A 23,087-nucleotide genomic window follows, 5' to 3' on the forward strand; every position below is an offset into this window, starting at 1 on the left:
AAATGCTTCCTTTATCAGAGAATTTCAAATTTTCCAAATTATTTTTAACATTTCCCATCTCCTGACAGTAACCAAGATATTACCTGATGATATTTCTTCAGAATGTTGTGCATTTCTGCTACATCTTCACTTGTTATAGTTTTGATGACATATCTTTTGTCATACGAGGTGTGAAAACGGGCACCACTTCGTGCTTGAGAATCATTAGCAAGTGGAGCACTTCTTGTCAAGGAATTCTGCCACATTAATTAAAAAAAAGGAAAACATGTCAGACAAAAAGATACAGTGTAGTTGAATGTATACAGTACATTCAAATTTGTTTTATGTTCTCTTTCAAAATATTTGCACCTTGCTCAATTCTATCAAAATTCCAATATGCTGCCAGCTTGGCAGAATGATCATGTACTACTTCTCAAAATATTTTGCAAATAGAAAAAGATTTATGTTCACCAATGTTTAAATGATATTTCTGAAGTAATTTGCAATGACCTCATATTCTTCATTTTAAAAACAACTTTTGGAAGAAACTTAAATTGGAATATAACAGTTGAAGTGTAATAGTACACCACAATAATTATATGAACAAGAGGAATCAGGTGAAGCATCATCATATTAATATTAGCTAATGCCTAAGTCAGTGTGATCTAGCACACAAAGCATAAGATGAGACTCAGAATTCCTTGGTTTTAATCCCAACTCTACCACTGACTTGATGTGTGGCTTAGGGCAAGTTACGAGCAGTTTCTGCTTCCTCTACCTACCTCAAAGGGGAACTGGGAGGATTAGTTATGTTTGTATAATGCTTTGAAGATACAAAATTTGACAGGCTTAGCAAGTGTTATTAGACTGATGCTTGTGTGATCTCAAGATAAATGCAGTTAAGGGAAACCCAATGTGTAGTCAGATCAGCATTACTTTTACCACTGACTAGCAAAATGAAATTATATAGTGAAATTCAACAAATATAGTGAACATTGGTTGGAAATAAACTAATTAGATATAAATCTAATGGTTGGTATATACCAGGCATAATACCTAACAATTTTTAAAAGTTATATTAACAATAAATAGGGATAATGAAGTTACAACATGCAGTAAGAACATACAATACTACTTTAATACACTATTTAAATCTCCACAAAATCATACTTTACTCAAGAAAGACTAATCAAGTTAGGTATGAGTTCTTGGAATATATTCAGAGACTAGCATTTCTAGGTTCACAGAGCACTTTGCTTACACCTTGGGCTACAATGGACAGAAATCCAAACCCTACTTCAATGCACATAGACCATTCTACTAAAAAATGCTGTTACAGGCTGAACCCCTAGTTCGGCACTCTTGGGACCTGATTGGTGCCGAACCACAGAATTTGCCAAACTATGACAGGTTAACACTGTCTGGCAGCAATACCAACATTCTACTGCTTACTGAGCTCTTAGAAGACATTTAGGAGTATATTAGAGCTAAACAACGGCACAGAACACTGAGAGCCACGACTGTTGGCTGTAAAACTTTACGGGACAGTGGGAAACTCGGCCAAACTCATAAGTGGACATCAGTTAACTAAAATCATGCCAGACCACAAAACACCAGACTAGAGAGGTTCAATCTGTACAAACAAAACCACTCCAACAAATACCTTTAAACATACAACAAATTCTTAAAATACACTGGTTTTCTGGAAGAAAAAACATTTGCATAGAGAATTGTATTATAACTTTGTATACAATACGAAGTTATGCTTTGCAACTTTCAGCTGCAAATCCTTAAATGGTGCTAGTCCCAGCAAATATCCTATTCTAGTACTCATGAAATAGGAAGAATGCTTATAGTGGCAAAACTGTACTAAGTACTTTACTCTTTCGATACAGCTCATCTGATACCTGCTTCTAGCTGAAATGTATTAAGACAACTAAAATACACTAAACACTTCCCTGGTATTAATTTTCTATGTAAAAAACTGCTGCAGTTGCTACTGGAATGATATGTGATTGCAAAATGGGCAAGGATATGGCCAAAGGAGAATGAAGAAGGACGAGATCCAGGAATTAATTTTCTCTCAAGACATGGGTTAGACTATGAAAATGCTAGAACTAATTGTTAGAAGCAGTGGCCACCCTTGGGAACCACATCCTGTAGTTACTGGGTCCTTGTCTACTCTACACAGTTAGCCTGATGTAAGGCAGCTTATGTCAACCTGTCAGTGTACATACTGATGTAAGTATCTTGAGTACACCAACATAATAAGTAGGGATGTAATAGTGTAGTCAGTTTGAACGATTAACCGATAAGTGAAAGCTTATCAGTTAATGCTACAGACTAAACAGATCCCTCCTCCTCTATAATGTTTTTTTAAAGAGGGCTGGCCAGTAGCCTGGCTTAGTCCCAGCTTGCACTGGGTCCCTGGAGCTACCCATCCTACTGTTTTGCATGAAAAGGAATTTAGAAGCTGGCAGGCCGACAGCCTGGTTCAGACCCAGCTCGTACCAGGTGCTGGGAGCTACCCACGCTGTGGCTCTGTAATAATACTTTCCTTGCAAGGCCACAGGGGAAGTAGCTCCCCTCATATGCAAATGAGGCTAAGCGTGGACTATCGCTGAGCCTCATTTGCATATCTAATGAGCTGCCATTTTTGCAGAAGAGGATCTTGTGCCAGAAGGAGCTGTCTATACTGCCCCTTCTTATGCAAGAAAAACCCTCTTGTGCAATGCCGCTACGCTGATTATTTTCAGGAATAATGGCATTGTACAAGAGGGTTTTTCTTCTGTGAGAAGGGGCAGTGTAGACGCTCCTTCTGGCGCAAGAGCCTCTTCTGCAAAAATGGCGGCTCTTTAGATATGCAAATGAGGCTCAGCGATAGTCCACGCTTAGCCTCATTTGCATATTTCTGGCACAAGAACCCGCCAGTGTAGACATAGCCCTGGTGCAGAGCCATAGAAGGGGTAGTTGCTGGACCCGACCCCAAGCCAGGACTGAGTGCTTGCAGTGCTAACCCTTACCGGTTAAGCATGTAGTTGACAAAATTTGTCAACTGCACGATTAACAAATGACACACTTAACATCCCTAATAAGTCCACCTCCACGAGAGGCTTATGGCTTATGTTGGTATAGTACCTATGTCCATGTAGTGCTGTGAAATTGATAACTTGGCCTTCTTGCTCTCATGGATTACTGCTCACCACCCCCATTTCCCTTGGAGCCTGGCTGCCATGGCTTCCCACTCCCAGAAAAGTTGCAGCCCAGGTTCCCCACTTGACTGTCCTCTGGCTCCAGCTGCTCAGTCCCAGCGGGACTGTTGCCCAGGTTTTCCACACCCTGCCAGGCTGTGTCTGCCTGCTCCCAAGATGCACCTGCCTCCTGATGCTGGGAGCCTAGCTGCATTGAGGCTCATAGCTCCCTACTGAGACTCCAGGAAGCTGGGCCTCTACCAGAGAGCTGGCCCACTGCCAGCAGGCATAACTCCTCCTATACATAGGATTTTATAAATGGACAGTCTTTTCTTATTTCCTTCCCAATCTCCAATGTAACTCAAGATAAAAGAACTCTTAGACAAGAGGTACCTTTTAAAGCGTTAAGAACTATTTAGAAAAGCTAGACACATACAAATCCATGAGTCCAGATTTAATTCATCCGAGAGTACTGAGGGAGTTGGCAAATGTCATTGCAGAGCCTTTGGCATTATCTTTGAAAACCCATGGCAATCGGGAGCGATCCCGGATGATTGGAAAAAGGCAAATGTAGTGCCCATCTTTAAGAAAGGGAAGGACGACAATCCAGGGAACTACAGACCAGTCAGCCTTACCTCAGTCCCCGGAAAAATCACGGAGGGGAGCCTCAAGGAATCCATTTTGAAGAGGGGAAAGTGATCGGGAATAGTCAACATGGATTCACAAAGGGCAAGTCATGCCTGACCAATCTGATTAGCTTCTATGATGAGGTAACTGGCTCTGTGGACATGGGGAAGTCAGTGGATGTGATATACCTTGACTTTAGCAAAGCTTTTGATACGGTCTCCCACAATATTCTTGCCAGCAAGTTAAGGAGTATAGATTGGATAAATGGAATGTAAGATAGATAGAAAGCTGGCTAGATTGTCAGGCACAATAGTTAGTGAACAAAAGCTTGATGTCAGGTTGGCGGTTGGTTTCAAGTGGAGTACTCCAAGAATCGGTTCTAGGGCCAGTTTTGTTCAACATATTCATTTATGACCTGAATGAGGGGATGGATTGCACCCTCAGCAAGTTTGCCGATGACACTAAGCTAGGGGAGATGTAGATACATTGGAGGGCAGGTATAGGGTCCAAAGTGACCTAGACGTATTAGAGGACTGGGCCCAAAGAAATCTGATGAGGTTCAATAAGGACAAGTGCAGAGCCCTGCACTTGAGACGGAAGAATCCCAAGCATTGTTAGAGACTGGGGACCGACTGGCTAAGTAGCAGTTCGGCAGAAAAGCACCTGGGGATTACAGTGGATAAGAAGTTAGATATGAGTCAACAGTATGCCCTTGTAGCCAGGAAGGCAAATGGCATATTATATTGCATTAAGAGGAGCACTGCCAACAGATCTAGAGAAGTGATTATTCCCCTTTATTCGGCACTGGTGAGGCCACATCTGGAGTACTGGATTCAGTTGTGGGCTTCCCCACCCTCCACTACAGAAAGGATGTGGATGCACTGAAGAGCGTCCAGTGAAGGGCAACAAACATGATTAGGGAGCCAGAGCACATGACCTATGAGGTGAGGCTGAGGGATTTGGGTTTGTTTAGTCTGCAGAGGAGAAGAGTGAGGGGGGATTTGATAGCAGCCTTCAACTTCCTGAAGGGAGGTTCCAAAGAGGATGGAGAGAGGCTGTTCACAGTAGTGACAGATGGCATAACAAGGAGTAATAGTCTCAGGTTACAGTAGGGGAGGTCTAGGTTGGATATTAGGAAAAAGTATTTTACTAGGAAGGTGGTGAAGTACTGGAATGGGTTACCTAGGAAGGTGGTGGAATCTCCAACTCTAGAGGTTTTTAAGTCTTGGCTTGACCAAGCCCTGGCTGGGATGATTTAGGTGGGATTGGTCCTGCTTTGGGCAGGTGGCTGGACTTGATGACCTCTTGAGATCTCTTCCAGCCCTATGATTCTATGAGAGAAAAGGAAAATAGTGGGTTTTTTTTCCACAATTAGAGAAAGAGAAGGGAAAGAAACCAAATGGAACAGTTATTCTTTAGAAACAGAGATTTGGAGTAATCAAATTTTTGAATTGCTCCTCTCCAGCTCTGCTCCGGCACCAATAGTGACTGCTCCAGCTCCGTTCCGACTCTGCTCCGCACTCCAACTCAAATTAATTTTTAACTATAAATGTTTAATATATATAATTAATATAAATTGTATGTATAAATTGCAAGTTAGTTTTTCTTATGAAATTCTGTGGTAAAAATATTCAAAATATTTTCCAAGTGTTTAATTAATATCTCAAAAACACTTTAATATAGCTGTATCAGTGAAATTTGGTATGTGCTATACCGTTAATACTTGCTATCGCTGTTCTACAACATTAATTGTTGGGAAGTAACGAGGCTACACGTTACAAGGTTGAAAATAAACACATACTAATCTAACTAATCTACGCAAGTACGCACTTGCTTAACGTTGGCACAAGGGTGGGAGCAGTCTGCAGTTTTGCCAGATGTCTGATAATTATCTGATTCTTTAATAAAACATATCTCCAAAAATATTTGTAATTTTGTATCTGTACATTAAATCTTGATTTTGTCCAAAGTGAGAATAATTGTGACATATTATGTAAAGTGGTAAAGTAGATGTTAATATCAATTGTTATACAATCTGAAACTTTTTGACACCTTTAGGACTTTCTTGCTAAAATATCATTCATTTTGGATTGAAAATGAAAAAAAATTGAGCAGTGGAGCAGTCAAGATTTTCTGTGCTCCGGCTCCACTCCAGCTCCAGGAAAAAACTTGCAGCTCCACTGCTCCGCGCTCCAAGCTCCGCGCCAAAGCCCTGTTTAGAAATGTACAGACTGGGAAGAGGAGAGGCAGTGAAGGATTTATCCTTTGAATTATTTAAGCATGGCCCTATAAAGTAGCTGCATTCTGCCCTTGCCAGTGGATAGATTAGATGTTTTAACAGCCCTTTCATGTCTTTCACTATGAACCAACAGCACACTACCGTTATGCAGCTACTGTACAGAGTGGCATGTTTATATAAGATTAAACATTAACCGCAACAAGTCATTTTATTAATTCTGTTGTCAGTAAGAGTAATACTGCTATGTAGTCTCCAAAGAACATTACAGAGCCGGGAAAGATCACATGAGGTCACAAAAGCCTCTTCCCTTTAGGTTTATCCCTGCCTTTACTATTTTATTACCATGTGCCTCAATCCCCTCTCTCATGATTAAAATATCTGTCAACCTCATGTTTACTATTCCACTTAATAGCTCCGCTTATCAATTTATTCCATGTCTATTACTCTGAATGAAATAATTCTGCCTGAATTCCCCATTCACTTTTAATTTGTGACATTTTAAGCCTCTGCATAGTGCATTTTGATCTCAGGAGAATGAACAGCTTTTTTGCTTTGTAAATGTGAATACTTACGAGGTCACCTTGAGATTAAACTGAACTCCTGCACTGTAATTACTTAAAGTGTGAGACAAATTTGAAGATGCTTCAATTTTTTTTATATATTTAAACAGTCCAAAGAATAGTTTCCTCCTTGGTTGAAGTGTCATCTTGCCTCTGCATAGATCACTGAAAAGATCCCCTACATAAACACTTGAGTAGTAGGCAACAGTTTTCATTTAAGGTCATGAAATGAATATAACCTTCAACATCTAAAGGTTACAATCAGAGCCAATGCATATCACATCACCCAACTACTTGATAGTAAAATAAATGACTTCATTAATTCTACAGTATTAAATAGCCTGCTGAAAGCCATACTGATTGTTAGTAATTCATTCCCTTAAAGCATTCTAGATGCAGATTAAATTTATCTGCACAATTACATTACATATATTTGTTTTACCTGCACTGCAATAGGCAATGCAAGCACTTTAGTAAAATGATTGAAAGATTGTTCTGTTCTACTGTAGCATAGAGTCTAGTGAAAAAAAATTTTATGCTTCATTTTATTTTTTGGAAGTTTCTTATTTTATGTGGCTCCCACAGCTCTTCTCCTGTGGCTCTTTGCTTGAGTTGTTGCCTAGATTTGGCCCAGAAACCCCCTCCCATCACATACAAACACAGGACAAAAAGACAGTCCTACCCAAAAGAGCTTACAATGTAAACATAAGATAAGAGATATCTATAGACAGACGGGAGTACAAGGATACGTCAAGACAATATTGTCTAAATATACACACAATGGGAAAAGGGAATTCTCTCTCTCTATATATATTTATATATACAGAAAATTATATATATAAAAAAGAGAGAGCACGCAACAGGATTACTGCAAATGCATCTAAGTTCCAAACCTTTTTTGTGCACATCCCTTGGGTCCTAATGCTCCCAGAATGGGGGCTTTTCCCAGCACAGTTCTAGATCCAGGAAGGAGCACTAGGACTGTAACCCATTTTAAACTATTACCAGCAGGTCTTGCATTTAGGGTCCGATTTAAAGTACAGTGAAGTCCATTGCGGGTCTTTCCTTGGACTTCACTGGGTTTTTCATAGTAAGGCCACAAGGGACCATTTAATCATCTAGTCTGATCTCCTGCGTATTAAAGGCCAATAAATTTTACCCAGTTACTCCTGAATCGAACCAAATAACTTGTATTTGTCGAACGCGTAACTTCCAGAAAGACATCTGATCGTGATTTGATGAGATCATGTAAAGGAAAATCCATCACTTCTCTTGGCAGTTTGTTCCAATGGTTAAATCAGTCTAACTATTAAACAACTGTGCCTAATTTCCAATCTGAATTTGTCTATAATTTCAATGTCCAGCACTAGTTCTCACCAGTACTTTCTCCGCTTGTTTAAAAGAGCCCTTTAGTGCCAGGTATTTTCTCCCGAGGAGGGTGACTATAATTAAGTCATCACTCAATCTTCTTTCTTAAACTAGCAGATTGAAGTCTTTAAGAATCCCCAGGCATTTTCTCCAGGCTTCAAATAATTTTTCTGCATCATTTCCAGTTTTTCAACAACTTTTCCAAAGTTGGATGCCAGAATTATAAGCAGTATTCCAGTATCAGTATCACCAATGCCCTATGTATCTGTGATATCACCTCCACATTTCTGTGATGAGTTAAAACACAGAAGTTTCCTTAAGGCTGTCCTCCAGTGTGCTGGTCAAGCCACTGACACTCACCTTCATGCTCTCTGAGGTTCCCCACCATCCTGGCCTGGCAGGGCCAGAAGCGTTGGTCTGCCCCAGCAAAGTGTTCCTGCTAAGATTTTCCATCCATGAGCAGAGTGAGTTTTGTCTTGTGCAGGTGCACTTGTTTGGATGTGTGCCAATGTGGTACCCAAGATATTCACACACACAAAGAAAGAATACTAAAATAAGGAATAATTAACAATGTGCATGACTTTAAATGTTTATTAAATATTAAGTCAAATAAAAAGAAAATTAATACTTCAACATTTTCAGTATGTTAGATTAGCCCCATTATTTTTCTATTCCGCTCAGGCTCTACTGAAATGTTCTTACTGGCCTCCCATACAAGATCCTAACCTGCTCCTGCAGAGCTCCTCTGACTTCCAGATCATTACAAACTCAAGAAAAACAACATGATTACAGTAGTTTGTCCTTCTACTGTAAGTTCTCAAAAACAACATTCTACTTTTATTATTTTGCTGTTTAGCTGTCACTTTCAGTTGGACTGTTTGTTACACAAGAAGGAGACTGAACTTTGTGACTTAGCTGGGGGGCTGAGCCTCTCAAAGCCTGACAAAAGACAAATGGTCAGCAAGAGGCTCCACAGAGCTTTCTAATATTCCCTTCTAATATTTATGATCTTGATTTGGTGACAAAATGGGAATTTTTGTGCCTCGTTAAAATCTGTTACAATTTTCCATAAAGTAGATATAGGACAGTGATGGAAGGTGGAGGCAGAAGAATGGTGTAAGATAAAAACTGACAGGGTTTCTCTGCTTTTTAATTGTGGAATATACCCTCTAAATTGCTGACTGTACCAGGTACACCCTAAAATTGTATTCATGTTTAGAGTTTGTTTAATCTTTCACACTGTATTCAGTTATATTTGTTCAGAATTATATGCATATTTCACCACTCTCAATTGTTTTGTTCATGATTTGTCATGTATTTTATAAACAAATATGTCTCTATCATCAGATCATTAAAAAATGCATATTGTTTTCAAGAACTTTTTAATGAAGTGGTTTCAAAACAGTTATTCATTACTATGGGTCCAACAGGATATCATTTCTTCAAAGACGTTATGATATAGGGGAGATTCAGACTTCAACTTACATGTGTAGACTAGCAAAACCACTGTCTCTAAAAATAAAGATTCAGGGGTAGCCGAGTTAGTCTATTACAGAAAAAAAAAAAAAAATGGTCTCGTCCAGTTATCTGAAGAATTGGGCTGTCCCCACGAAAGCTCATGATACCATCTACATGTTTTGTTAGTCTATAGAGTGCTACCAGACCATTTGTTGTTGTTTTTTTCTAAAAATAAAGAGATTCATCTGCATAAAAGGCTAACATCTTGGAATTTGAAAAACAAAATAAAATGTTTTTTAAACTAAAGAAAAGGGTGTTAAAGTATCCAGATGAAGTTCATTTTTGTTCATTCCAATACCTAGATGGATATCTTTTTTTCCAAAATCCGTAATATAATCTGTTGTTTCCCAAGTTCCAGCTAAGACATTGCTATATTTCAGCTCTGTACATTTTACAATGCCTCCCTTTCCTTCCTTCAAATCATCTTTTCTTTCTTTTAAAAAATGACGTTATATATTTCCTCTGTTTCAGCTTTGCTGACATATTACAAAGCTATTTTGTTCTTAATTGATCATTGAAAACAATTTTGTTCTTATATTTTTGCGGGTTTAATTAAAATTGTTCTGTAAAGGAGTTTTGTGTTGAGGGTTTTTGTTAACTGAGTTCTCACATCCTACATTTTAACCTTTTACAAAGTATTTCACACCTTTTGTTATCCATGTCTGAGTCTGGGACTTCCGTAGTCCCATTTCTAAATTACGGGGTTTTCTTGTATTACTTCAAGACAAGAATCCAGATTCATCCTTGATGACACAGGCAAATTGTAACTCGGTGCTCCAGCTCTAGTTATTGCTGTGTGTCCTCATTAAAGGTTTCTATTGGCAGAGGCAGCTTAAATCAGCGCTGTGAACTGCATAGGAACTCCATCCACAGAAGTTGCCTTGGAGAATTTGCTACCAACTTTTGGGGCAGGATTACATGGTTTCTCACACATCTGTTATGTTACTGGATTTTTTAGGGCCCTGGGCTGGGGTCCATGAGAGGGGGCGGGCTAACTCACACCCTTTGCCTGCCCTGAGCTACTTCCTCTGTCCGCCGTTGCTACTGCGTGCTAGCTGGCGGGCTTACCTCCTCGTCTTGTGTCCCATCCGTCGCTGCTCTCTGCTGCGGGGGGGGGGGGGGGGCTCTCTCAGAGTTCCCCCCGTCTCCAGCGACTCCCGGGGTTTAAATCCCTGCGCCGCCTCCCGGCCAAGGGGGCCCCGCGCCTTCTTGCGTGGCCCCACTTCCGGGCGGACGGCGGGGCCGCGTGATGATGTCATCTCCGTGATGACGTCAGCTGGAACCCCCGTCACGGCCGGGCGTCCCACCGAGATGGCCACCTGGGAGCATCTGGCGCACCACCGGTATACTGCTGCCGTTGCTGCTCGGCCCCCGGGTTGCGGCGCGCACGGCTCTGTGGCTCCCGTCTCCGCCCCAAGAGCCAACAGGAACGCGGCCGCCGGCGGGACTGGAGTGCGGGGCATCTCTGCCCCGTCACATATACATACAGCCTGAATTCTTTGTTTCTAGAAAATCACTTTTGCATTTGGCCATACTAAAAACACATTTTGCTTGAATGGGTCCAAATTGCTAAGTGATCCAGATCACTTTGAATGATAGCACCGTTCTCGTTAATTACCACTCTGCCAATCTTTATCTCATTCACAAATTTTATCAGCAGTGATTTTATATTTTTTTTCCAGATCATTGATGAAAATGTCGAATAGCATCAGGCCTAATACCAATGTTTGCAAACTCTGCTAAGAATACCCCCATTCAATTATGATTCTTCACTGACTCTTTTAGAGATCTGTCAGTTCTCAGACCATTTAATACACTCTGTTATGTAGAGCTAAAATTTTAATCAGAATGTCACACGGTACTGTCAAATGCCTTACAAAAGTCTAAGTATATTATTTTCATCAACCAAATTTATTATCTCATCAAGAATAAATTTAGATTTGTTTGACATCTATTTTGGCATTATTTTGACTTTCTAAAATGGTCTTCAATTAGGCCCATAAAATACAGTTACACTACCACCTGTTTCTCAAAAATCCTAATAAATACAGCAACAGGAAGGTCTCTGACTGAAGCACTCATTTTATCACTTGAAACTTTAATTCTCTGTTCCTTTTACCCAAGTAAATCTTACAAATACAGTAGAAGCCACAAGAGTTAAGTCAATTAACAGAAGCAGGAGCTTAATTTAACCAACCAAGGTAATATAATAACGTTAATTATCTTAATGTCAGATAATAAAGAAGAAAAAAAAGAATTTTGGTTCTGCTATCAACACTGAACAGTTACATGCCACATGAGTTAGATATTTCTTTGAATTCACTTGTTCAGAATAAAGCTATTCTTCCTTTGTGGTGGGGAAAAATGTATATCCTATCTCTCTTCCCTTCCCCAGAAAGGGTAGGAGAGATGAGCTTTTACTTCACACTGGAAAGTTAACATTTTTCCAGTTATAAATGTATCTTATTTTTTTAAAATGCAACAGCCAGTGCAGTGCAGCTTTTCCTTCTCTTCCCATTACCCCTAAAGTTCACAGCAAGGATATTTAACTCCACAGTGGGAGGTCTAGAATTAGTCAGAGACTCCAAGAAAGTGAGGTGATTTAAAGGTCAATTTAATTAGCTCATTCTAATCTTTAATACATCTCATGTAAATGTCTTTGTTTAATAACTGCTACTTCTATAACAGACTCAAGATTATGCATCTCTACACTTTTAAACATTTAAAATACATACTGGATACATACAACTAATATTTTAGAGGAACTTAATAAAGAATAACCCCCACAATATAGCAGCTTTTTCTACAAAGAAAAAGGATCACAGAATTCTAGTTTGTTGTGACAAAGTTTTTAAAAAATATTAAGACAATCTTTCCAATAGAATTGACTCAATAGCATTGTACTCACTATGATCTAAATCTTTCACTTTCGATGTAATTACTCAAGAAGTCTGACCAGTAGTAAACGTACTGAAATGAAATGCTAGTCTCTGGAGTTTAATCTCATTCAAGCATACACACAATGCTAAAATGAATAAACAGAAGAACAAACTTTACAAGATTATGTGATATGCAGCCATGTATCCAAAATCAAAATTAAGTGACAAAAGTTTGCATATTGTTTTTGGGGTCCATATGGGTCAGTTTTGCCCAGTCAATTACAGCAGTATGTAGCAAGAGAGATCACCACTGCTGTACTCAAAATATGAAGACAAACAAACTCATTGTGTCAAGCTACTGATTTAATAGCAGAATAGTTTGCACCCATGAGGAGAATCAGGCACTGGCTCTGAGATCAGTCCTTTTCTCCCTATCATGGTGGATAAAAATAGATTATTTTAAAAAATAAATAAAAATTGAACTTTTATTTAAAAAATAAATTATTAAACTTCTCATTTAAAAATGACAATTACAATTAATTCTTATCACAAATCTGCTAAACATAAACTTACAGGGTCTCAAAATTGAACTCGCTTAACTACCAGCTATTGCTTTTTTAAAATCTAGGCTTTTAATTTTTGTTTCTCAACAGACTAAACTGTAACATATGCAAAGAAGGACACAAATTGTATAGGATTGTTTCTGTTCTGTGCTTATGTAATAGTAGACCTCGGCCAAGCATGGCAGAGGAGTTAATTAAGACACTGTCACACACAATATATAGGAAAAGATGAAAGCAGCACAGAAAGGAACAGTGGACTGGAAAGAAAAAGGGAAGACATTCAGAACACACAGCTTCCTATATTGCCCCACACTTTTGCCGCAGAAAAACTGCCATGGTTTCTGGGCATAAGAGATACCCTATATGGGAATATTTTGAATAAATTTATTCAGGGAGGGAGGGGAGGCGAAGAGAACATGTCACGTGTAAGCGGTGCAAAAAGAAGATACAGTGCCTAGTTGCAAGAATGAATCATCATAAGGAAAACTGCTTTTTGGGAGAAAATGTGTCAATACTGCTGGGCTACAGGACTCATTGATAATGTAGGAGATCACTGTTTGAACACTGTGCTTAAGTGCAGAGTGGATCAATTCCTAGTTTACTGCAGGAGATTTTTTTGCGTCCAGCCATAGATGGAAGAATTGGAAATTCAGTAAGGATAAATCCAAAGTACTGGAAGAAGTACTCTCTAAAAGGATTTCTAGGAGTTATAGCAGACAAGCAAAATACAAGTCAACAATGTGGTGCTGTTTAAAAAAAAAAAAAAAAAAAAGAGGCAAATATTTTGTGATGTATTACTAGAAATGATGTAAGCAAGAGTTGGAGTAATTCTTCCACTCTACTCTGCACCGATAGGCCTCCGCTGGAGTATTATGTCCACTTCTGGGTGCCACATTTCAGGAAAGATTATGACAAATTTGAGAAAGTCCACAGAAGAGCAACAAAAATGACTAAAAGTCTAGAAAACATGACCTATAAGGGAAGACTGAAAGACCTGGATTTGCTGAGTCTGGAAAAAAGAAGACTGAAAGGGGACAGGCTAACAGCTTTCAAGTATGTAAAAGGTTGTTACAAAGAGGAGGGAGAAAATTATTCTCCTTAGCCTCTGATAATAGAAGCAGCAGCAATAGGCTTAAATTGCAGGAAGAGAGGTATAGGTTGGACATTAGGAAAAATTTCCTGTCAGGGTGTAGGAGGGTTGTGAAATCTCCATCACTGGAGATTTTTAACAGCAGATAAAACAAATATGTCAGAGACAGTCTAGATAGTACTTTGTCCTGCCATGAGTGCAGGGGACAGGACTTGATGACCTCTCAAGGTTCCCCCCAGTTCTATTATTCTATGATAGTGCCTCAGAGAGAACTAATAATGAAGACAGAATTTGAATTGACAGTTGCAAAGGGGACAGAAGAAAAACCCCATTTGGGGGTCTGAAGGAGGGAAAGGAGAAGTGAAAGCCAATTATTAAGATTCATAGAAAATCACATTCCTTTAATTCTCCAATATCCTGAGCAGTTTAGAAATAGGCACTTTAGATGCTTCCTTTCAGATATATGGCAGCATGAGCTGAAATTAAACTAAAATTCATGTTTCCAAACAGGAAAAAAATAATCAGCTATAGAAGAACTAAATTATAATCTAGAGTAACAGGAGGCAGAGCTAATCAAAAAGTGGGGGGGTGGGGCATAATTAAATGTATATGTTTAGGATTATTTTATTCGAAATTTTCAACATGTATCTCAATAGTTATCTTAACTGAACCAAAAAGAACATAAGAACATAATGGGTAGCCAGAATGGGTAGAAATGGTGTCCCTAGCCTCTGTCAGGGGCTGGAAATGGATAACAGGAGAGGGATTATTTGGTGATTACCTGTTTTTGTTCCCTCCCTCTGGGGCATCTGGCACTGGCCGCTGTCAGAAGCTAGGATTCTGGGCTAGATGGACCTTTGGTCTGACCCAGTGTGGTTGTACTTATGTAAAAGGCTACTAAGATTAGGACCCAGTGATTACATATCAACATAACAGACACAATAATACATCAGCAGATAAAAGAATCAGAATCCTATTGATATATTTTCTGACAAGGTCCAAGTTTCTTATCTGAAGGTAATGATTTCATCCATCATGACAGCTCCACACATTCATTATGCCTTCAAGGACTTGACAATTTCATGTAATATTTCATATTGGTTTTCCCTGGAGGTCAAAGACATATTAAGCTGACAAGTTCACTCATGCAGTGAGTGTATCAAAATTTTGTACCAATGAGCCATGATACAAAGTCTGACTATGCAGAATGCAGCTCTAGAAACTCTGACACTTTACTTTGGATAAGTAATTCAAAAGACATATCTGAAGCAACATTAAAGTGCTCACTTTCAGTATTTCCTCTACTGGATGTGAGATTATGCTCTAGAAAAGTTGAATTTTTCTATATTCTCATAACAAATTCCATCTTCCACTTTATACTTCATATACTTAAACATCAAAACTAACATGTTCTTTGAGTAGCCTTGCTGGGCTGACAAACCAAGGAAAATTAGTTTCATTCTCGCACTGATTTACATGATTTTTGTTCATATATTAGTATTCCTCCAGTACTGCACTAAGTACTGTACATTTAGTTTTTCCTCCCATTTAGTTTTAGTGATCCTTTGTTTATAATAAATTAATAACTTAAAAAAACAACACCCATCAGTAGCTAGGGAACTATGGGTTAACATTTTGGCTCACCACAAAACCATTAAAAAGTCTAAGAGAAACCTGTGGAAAAAATCCAAAGACATGATAACTGGCTTTGGTTATCTCAAGGAAATAGGAGTTTATTATAGAGATCCTAAACTGTCATAATTCCAAGCTCATCCCACTGTTAGAAATAACTGCTTTCAGGACTCACACACATACATGAATATTGAACCAGAATTGGAGGAGGGGGGACTCCCTGAGACTTTAAGACACTAAATTCAGATAGCATGGGTTGTGTGAACAGCACTGCATTTATGAGAACTTCAATTCCTCCATAGGGATCAGATTAAAAAAAAATACGTCTCAATGCCTATCGTTTAATCAGTTCACACATTATTTTATGAAGTGGAGAATCCTTGTCCTCCTGAAGCCACATTGTCACAAGCATTATAACTGGGCCACAGTCAGCTTAAGAGATGACACTTCCACCCCCCGTTTTCATGAGGTAGAAGAGTTATTTTGGACTTACTCTGGGTGTTTTATCTTTCCTTATGAATAAATTCTATCTATCCTCTGGAACAACTTATCAAGGATATCTGCAGAAGACTCTGAAAACAAAGACATTTGGGAAGAACATTCATTTTAATTATACTGATATGTCTGATTAATGAAAGAGGTAAGTGGGCCATTTGTCTGTATTAGTCTTATCTTCCTCTGTAATGGGGATAACATTGTTCCAAGTTAATTGGGATTCCTTTCTTGTGAACCATATTACAAGCATTTGAATTTATTTACAGTAAATACTGTAAATTATCTAGTACAAAATCCTCTCTCAATGAAAATGCTATACTTCTCCAAACTTATTCTCAGACCTGAATATAGGACACTCATTATAAACAACAATGCTCCTTGGAGCACTTTTTTATATATGAAGTTTAAAGCAGAAAATCTGCAAAAATATATTATATCCCTTTCTTTACCAACTTGGAATTCCATTTTCAATGGAACATTTCACATTAAATGAGCCAAAGAATGGAAAGGAGAAAGAACTACACCAAAAAGTACCTGTAAGAGAGAAAATGTTTTTAATGCTAATGAACTGGTAATGAACTTTTGCTCCATTGTATAATTTATTTGGCTAGTGAACAGGACCGCACAAATAAGATGAAGCAGTCCTGAACAAATCCTGACAGGGTCACAAAGAAGAAACCTACCAGGATTCTAGCTACTATTTTGAAGACATTATTTAGAGAGGAAAATGGGTGATGAAATGACAAGGTTTAAATACAAATTACATGGATCACCTTTAGATGTGAACCTTTCTAAAAGGCTCCATGATATGATTCTGAAAGTAAAAGTGTCAGTTTGTATTTGTGTTTAAAATAATTCAATCATCAGGCAGCTCAGGCCTCAGTTTTTTTTCTCTTCTCATTGGGAATATGGTATCCCTGAACTCACTTTCTGAGGCTGGCCAATGCCTCTTATTGCCTAGCTATTATATAGGAGGGAACAATTCAATCAGATAAAATATATTTGAATTCCTAGCACTATAATTGTTCAAACTCACAGATATTATCAAGTATCAGAGGGGTAGCATATATCTTGATGGGATCTGCAGTTAGCATTAGATTTGGAAGTATTAGCTTAGATACATTATCTCTATTTATGAAACATTTTGGCCAAAACCAAACTTTATTTCTATATTCATATACCTTCCCTCAAGATCTTTCCTAACCCTTCTGGTTAATATGAAATTTAATTCAGTACTGGTTTTATAGAATTCTCATTGCCCCAAATTAGATTTAAAGCACAAAGTTACTTCCACAAATACTTCAAAGTGTTGAAAACTCAATACTGATTCTCCCACAGAAAACTTAAATTATTTCCTAGCATATGTGCCTTCCCCCTATAAATCTCTTAAGTATATTGCCTGCCTGAAGATTTCACTACATGTCTTTAACAGGAATGTAAAAGTGTGACCATTTAAATGGTTAACCAATAAGCATTAGCTTATTGGTTTCTGCTATGGTTATACGTCCACTCCTGGGGAGGCTTTGGTGCAGCTCTGTGCTCTACCCACAGTAAAACCTCTGCTGGCCCTGCTCCCAAGGAGACTTTGCTGTGGACTCTGCAGTATAACTTTTAAAAGTTATGCTGCAGAGCCTGCAGTATGTGTAACTGCTAGGATTTTTAGTGGTTACATGGTTACCTTTTTACACAACTTTTTACATACCTAGTCTTCAATGATGTAAGAAAATTCACCTTCCTTAAAAGATTGTATTTCACTGCAGAAAAGTATGGAGAACATTTAGATTACCGTAATTTATTATATATTTAGCACTGACTATGTGTTCAGCTCTGGAAAGCACAATAAAAATCGTGCCCTAAAAAAATCTAAAAATATAAAAATCTCAAACAATTTGAAGAGAATTCTAGAGAATACAAGATAATTTATTGGAACTTTTCACCTTGTACTTTTACTTTTGGATTATTTTAAGCCATTTACAGGCTGGAGAGAAAAAATAATCTATATTTCTTACAGTGAAATTTTATTTTAGGACCAAACAGATGTTAAATACCCAAGATAGTAAGTTCTGAGGGGCAGGTACAGTCTTTTTTGTTATGACTTGTGCTTGTAGGTGCTACCACCATACAAATAAATAAATACAGGCGGCCCCCGACTTACAACCACCCAACTTACGAGCCTCTGCATTTACGACTTACTTTTCATGCAAAATAGCTCCTAAAACCCCCCAATTTAAATCCACAGCTCGCATTTACAATGGTGTACGATGCAGATTCCATGCGCCCAAAACAAGAAATGCATAAGTCATAAGTCAGTCAGACTCGCCTGTCTCCAGCTGCTGCTTGAACGGAGCATGTCTCCGCCACATTGGTCTTCACTAGTTATTTTTGTGCATAGTATAGTTTTCCTCCATTTCTGTACTCAATTTTGGTACTTTTCCAGGAACGGAACCACTATATATAACATTGCGTCTACGGGAACTAAGGGATCGACTTACAACAGCTTAACTTACAATGGTTCTCTAGGAACCAATTAGGTCATAAGTGTGGGGGTCACCTGTAAGCCAATTTTATCTGCATTAAATTTTGGAGAGTGTTATAATAATAAAATATCTAAAACTTCAAAGAAAGGTGTCTTATGCCATTAAAATCTCCTCCTTAATGATGATTATGAAGAGGTGCTAATGTGATTTTCCATATAAAAATCACAATTCAGCACAAATGCCAGCAGTCTTTTCTGAATACAAATGTCATAGGTTAGAACTCTCAAACACGTTCCATCAATTCTAATTTGTTTTCCCTCATTGTGGTAATTTCTTCCAAAGAAAGACAGACAGGCTCTGTCCATGACTGTTTAAAAGAGAGCACTTTGTGGTCAAATTGATGCATTCCCCAGATACTAAAGGGGAAATGATTGTATTTTTTTTTTAAAATCATCAGGGTTGAAGGATTAAAATTATCCTACTTTCACTGCAACAGAACCAGTATTACCTATATCCTGGTGTCCCAGGAACATCCTGTAGCATACCCAAAATGTTCTGGGTTTTTATTTTATCAAAAATATAACTGCCAAGAATTTGTTCAAGATGAATGATAATACTGAGTAAACCCTGCTCTATGTTTATCAGACATAAACAAGTTTATCAATGTGATAAACTATGTTTGAAGTGGAGTTTAAAAAAATATATACCATTAAAGATCTCCTTTTGATCAATGTGAATGTTAATGACTCTTGTTCAGTGTTTCACTATACATGCATTCAGAATACTTAAGAGACAAGATGAACCAGCAAAAGGTATTATCTCACCTGCATTCTCTCTCCAGTATCTTGGGAATGACATTCAGACAAGAAAAAAAAGTTTTCCATTTCAAGTAATATATTTGTCAGAAGCAGGCATACTGACACCAACTTGTATTTTTTAAATAAAGTCATTTGTATGATTACTTTGCAGCTATATAAAATGTTCCCACAAAAGCATTCTGATTTTTTGTTTTGAAAATATGGTCATTTTGTCCCTTGCTATATTTATCATTACTATATACATATTGCTGAGACAACTTTGTCACATTGAAGACCCATAGATTTCTCCCTAATTTTCCAAAACATTTCAACCATTAACCTATGAAATTTATTAAACTATAATAACACTTCTCTTTTTCCCCTGGAGTACTAACCCCTCCTTCTCTGCTAATTAAAGGGGTCAAATATTGTCCCACATCGAGCCAATAACCCTCCATTTACCCTCCTAAGATAGAAATGTCACACATAGGAGTGGAATTTTCTGTTTTAGCTTCGCAAGTTTATTAGTTAGTGGCTTTGAACTCAATAATCATAATGGTCACTTTACTACTTCTCTCAGTTTTCCATTAAGAATAATGGCTCATTATTCTGTATAACTATATAATTCAGTAGTTCCCAAACTTTTTCATACCACAGACCAGCAAGCTCATTCAAAAGCTTTTGGTAGACTAGCACTGAAACATTTGCATATTCTTTATGGTAATTAATTTTAAGCGGTTACATGTTATTTAACATTGCATCTGTACGCATACAATACATGTCACTGTGTGGATGGGAAGATAAAAATCATACATTGTGAAACAGATGGCATGCTTTGCAGAATAGTTCTGGTTTTCATTAATTTTTGGAGAGAGGCAAAGGGGTACAGCAGGCAGAGCAGGAAAAGGGGCACTGTGGCCAAGAGGAAGAAGGGAGAGAAAGAAAAAGGGAGACCAAGTCGGGGAGTGGCTGGGTTGAAAGCAGCGGGGCGCTGACTCTGGCTTGGAGGGCTTCTCCCACCTTATCCCCTTAACTCCACTCCAGCCACCTGGGTAGTGGCAGCCCCTGCTGAGCCCTGGCCACCCTGCCAAAGGGTCCCCTCGCCAGCTCCCAGGCTTCAGCGCTGTCAGGAGGCCCTACTCTGCCGTGCAGGCCAGCCACCCCTGGAGAAGCTCCGGTCCCCAGAGCAGCCCCACTCCACCATGCCGGTTGGCCTACCCCAGAGCAGCCTTGGCCCCACAAAAGGAGCCCTTCTCTGCCACACACAGCTCAGCTGCCCCAAAGCAGCCCCACTCACCATGTGGGCAGGCTGTCCCTGGAGCAGCCCCACTCGCCATGTGGGCAGGCTGTCCCTGGAGTGGCCCCTCCCTCCGGAACAGCCACCCATCATGCGGCCCCACCATCTGGGCCGCGTAGCTGCCACAAAGCAGAAATAGGGGCCGTGGTGAGGTTGCCCCACCACAGCCTGGTTTCAGCCATGGCACATAAGGCAGCCTGCAGCACCACTCATTGTGGGAGGAGAATGAACTGTGTTCCCTAGTGGGAAGGGCTCATTAGCAGCTGGGGTTATGGCCCGACAGAATGCCGCAGCCTGACAGGCAGGGATTCGCAGCCAGCCACTGATCCGCAGACAGGTGTTTGGGAGCTGCTGATATAATTAATAAATATGCAAAAAACTTACTTATGAACCACTTAGAGTTGCCACATACAGAATATACCAGGACAAAAAGGCATAAGACAAAAGGAATAAAAAATTCACATAGGTAAGAAAAGGTTACTCACTTTGTCAGTAAAGGAGGTTCTTTGAGATGGTTGTCCCCATGGGTGCTCCACCTTAGGACTTGTGGTGCCATTGCACATCTAGACAGAGATTTACAGGAGCAGTGCCCTCCGGTGTGCCGTGCATGCTTTCAGTTCCTTCTCTGCCCTGGAAGAACAACTCCTCCAAAGCAGAGGGGAGGAAGAGCGGGTGATGGAGCGCCCACTGGGACAAGCATCTTGAAGAATCTCCATTACTGCACGAAGTGAGCAATTCTTCTTTGAGGAGTTCCCTGTGGGTGCTCCAGCTTAGGTGACTTTACAGCAGTACCTATGTTAAGAGGCGGGCTCTCCAGTTATTGATCATGTTGGGCCTTGGTAAGGACTGAGAGTCCAAATTCCGTGACCCATTTCAGGTAAGTGTCCAGGGCGTAATGTCTGGTGAAAGTGTGCGCAGAAGACCATGTTGCGGCTCTGCAAATGTCCATCAGATTAAGGCTGCTAAGGCAGACCGAAGAGGTTGCCATGGCCCTTGTGTAATGAGCTCACAATTGCAGTGGAGGCTGCTGGTTAAATTGGCGTAAGCCAGGTGGATGCAGTCTATAATACACTTGGAAAGTCTCTGTGTTGAGATTTGCATGCCCAACAACCTTTTAGCGATGGAGTTGAACAGTGTGTTAGTTGTACGAATTGCCTTTGTCCTCTCTAGATAAAAGGCAATTGGGAAGTGCACATTGAGCGCATGCCAGTTAGCTTCAATTAGCCAATTTTCAGATTGGAGAGGGGTGACTAGTGGTGTACCCCAAGGGTTAGTCCTGGGACCAATCCTTTTCAACTTATTCATAAATGATCTGGAGAAAGGGGTAAGCAGTGAGGTAGTAAAGTTTGCAGATGATACCAAACTGTTTAGGATAGTCAAGACAGAAGCAGACTGTGAGGGACTCCAAGAAGATCTCACCAAACTGAGTGATTGGGCAACAAAATGGCAAATGAAATTTAATGTGGATAAGTGTAAAGTAATGCACATCGGGGAAAAATAACCCCAACTATACGTACAGTATGATGGGGGCTAATTTGGCTATGACAAATCAGGAAAGAGATCTTGGAGTTATCGTGGACAGTTCTCTGAAAACTTCCACACAGAGTGCAGCGGCGGTCAAAAAGGCAAATAGGATGCTAGGAATTATTAGGAAAGGGATAGAAAATAAGACCCAGAATATCTTACTGCCCCTGTAAAAACTATGGTACACCCACATCTTGAATACAGTGTACAGATGTGGTCTCCTCATCTCAAAAAAGATATTTCGGCCTTGGAAAGGGTTCAGAAAAGGGCAACTAAAATGATTAGGGGTTTGGAACGGGTCCCATATGAGGAGAGGTTAAAGCGACTGGGACTTTTCAGTTTAGAAAAGAGGAGACTGAAGGGGGATATGATAGAGGTCTATAAAATCATGAGTGGTGTGGAGAGGGCTGATAAAGAAAAGTTATTTATTAGTTCCCTAAATAGAAGAACTAGAGGACACCAAATGAAATTAATGGGTAGTAGGTTTAAAACTAATAAAAGAAAGTTCTTCTTCACACAGCGTGTAGTCAACCTGTGGAACTCCTAGCCAGAGGAGGCTGTGAAGGCTAGGACTATAATAGAGTTTAAAGAGAAGCTGGATAAATTCATGGAGGTTAGATCCATAAAAGGCTATTAGCCAGGGGATAAAATGGTGTCCTTGGCCTCTGTTTGTCAGAGGCTGGAGAGGGATGGCAGGAGACAAATCGCTTGATCATTGTCTTCGGTCCACCCTCTCTGGGGCACCTGGTGATGGCCACTGTCGGTAGACAGGATACTGGGCTAGATGGACCTTTGGTCTGACCCAGTACGGCCATTCTTATGTTCTTCTTCGGCGGTGGTATGAGGCTTTT

The 23,087-nt window shown here is 39.5% G+C and overlaps 1 protein-coding gene across 1 annotated transcript in view; it reads right to left on the reverse strand.

Annotated features, from left to right (window-relative positions):
* PIP4K2A (phosphatidylinositol-5-phosphate 4-kinase type 2 alpha) overlaps positions 1–23,087 on the reverse strand; it is a 208,592-nt gene that overhangs the window by 69,963 nt on the left and 115,542 nt on the right. The window contains exon 4 of the mRNA XM_075922509.1: positions 84–236. Within this exon, the coding sequence (XP_075778624.1) occupies positions 84–236 (153 nt within the window). The remainder of the gene's footprint in view (positions 1–83; positions 237–23,087) is intronic.

Source organism: Pelodiscus sinensis, chromosome 2 (assembly GCF_049634645.1).
Source record: "Pelodiscus sinensis isolate JC-2024 chromosome 2, ASM4963464v1, whole genome shotgun sequence".
NCBI classification, from domain to species: domain Eukaryota; kingdom Metazoa; phylum Chordata; order Testudines; family Trionychidae; genus Pelodiscus; species Pelodiscus sinensis.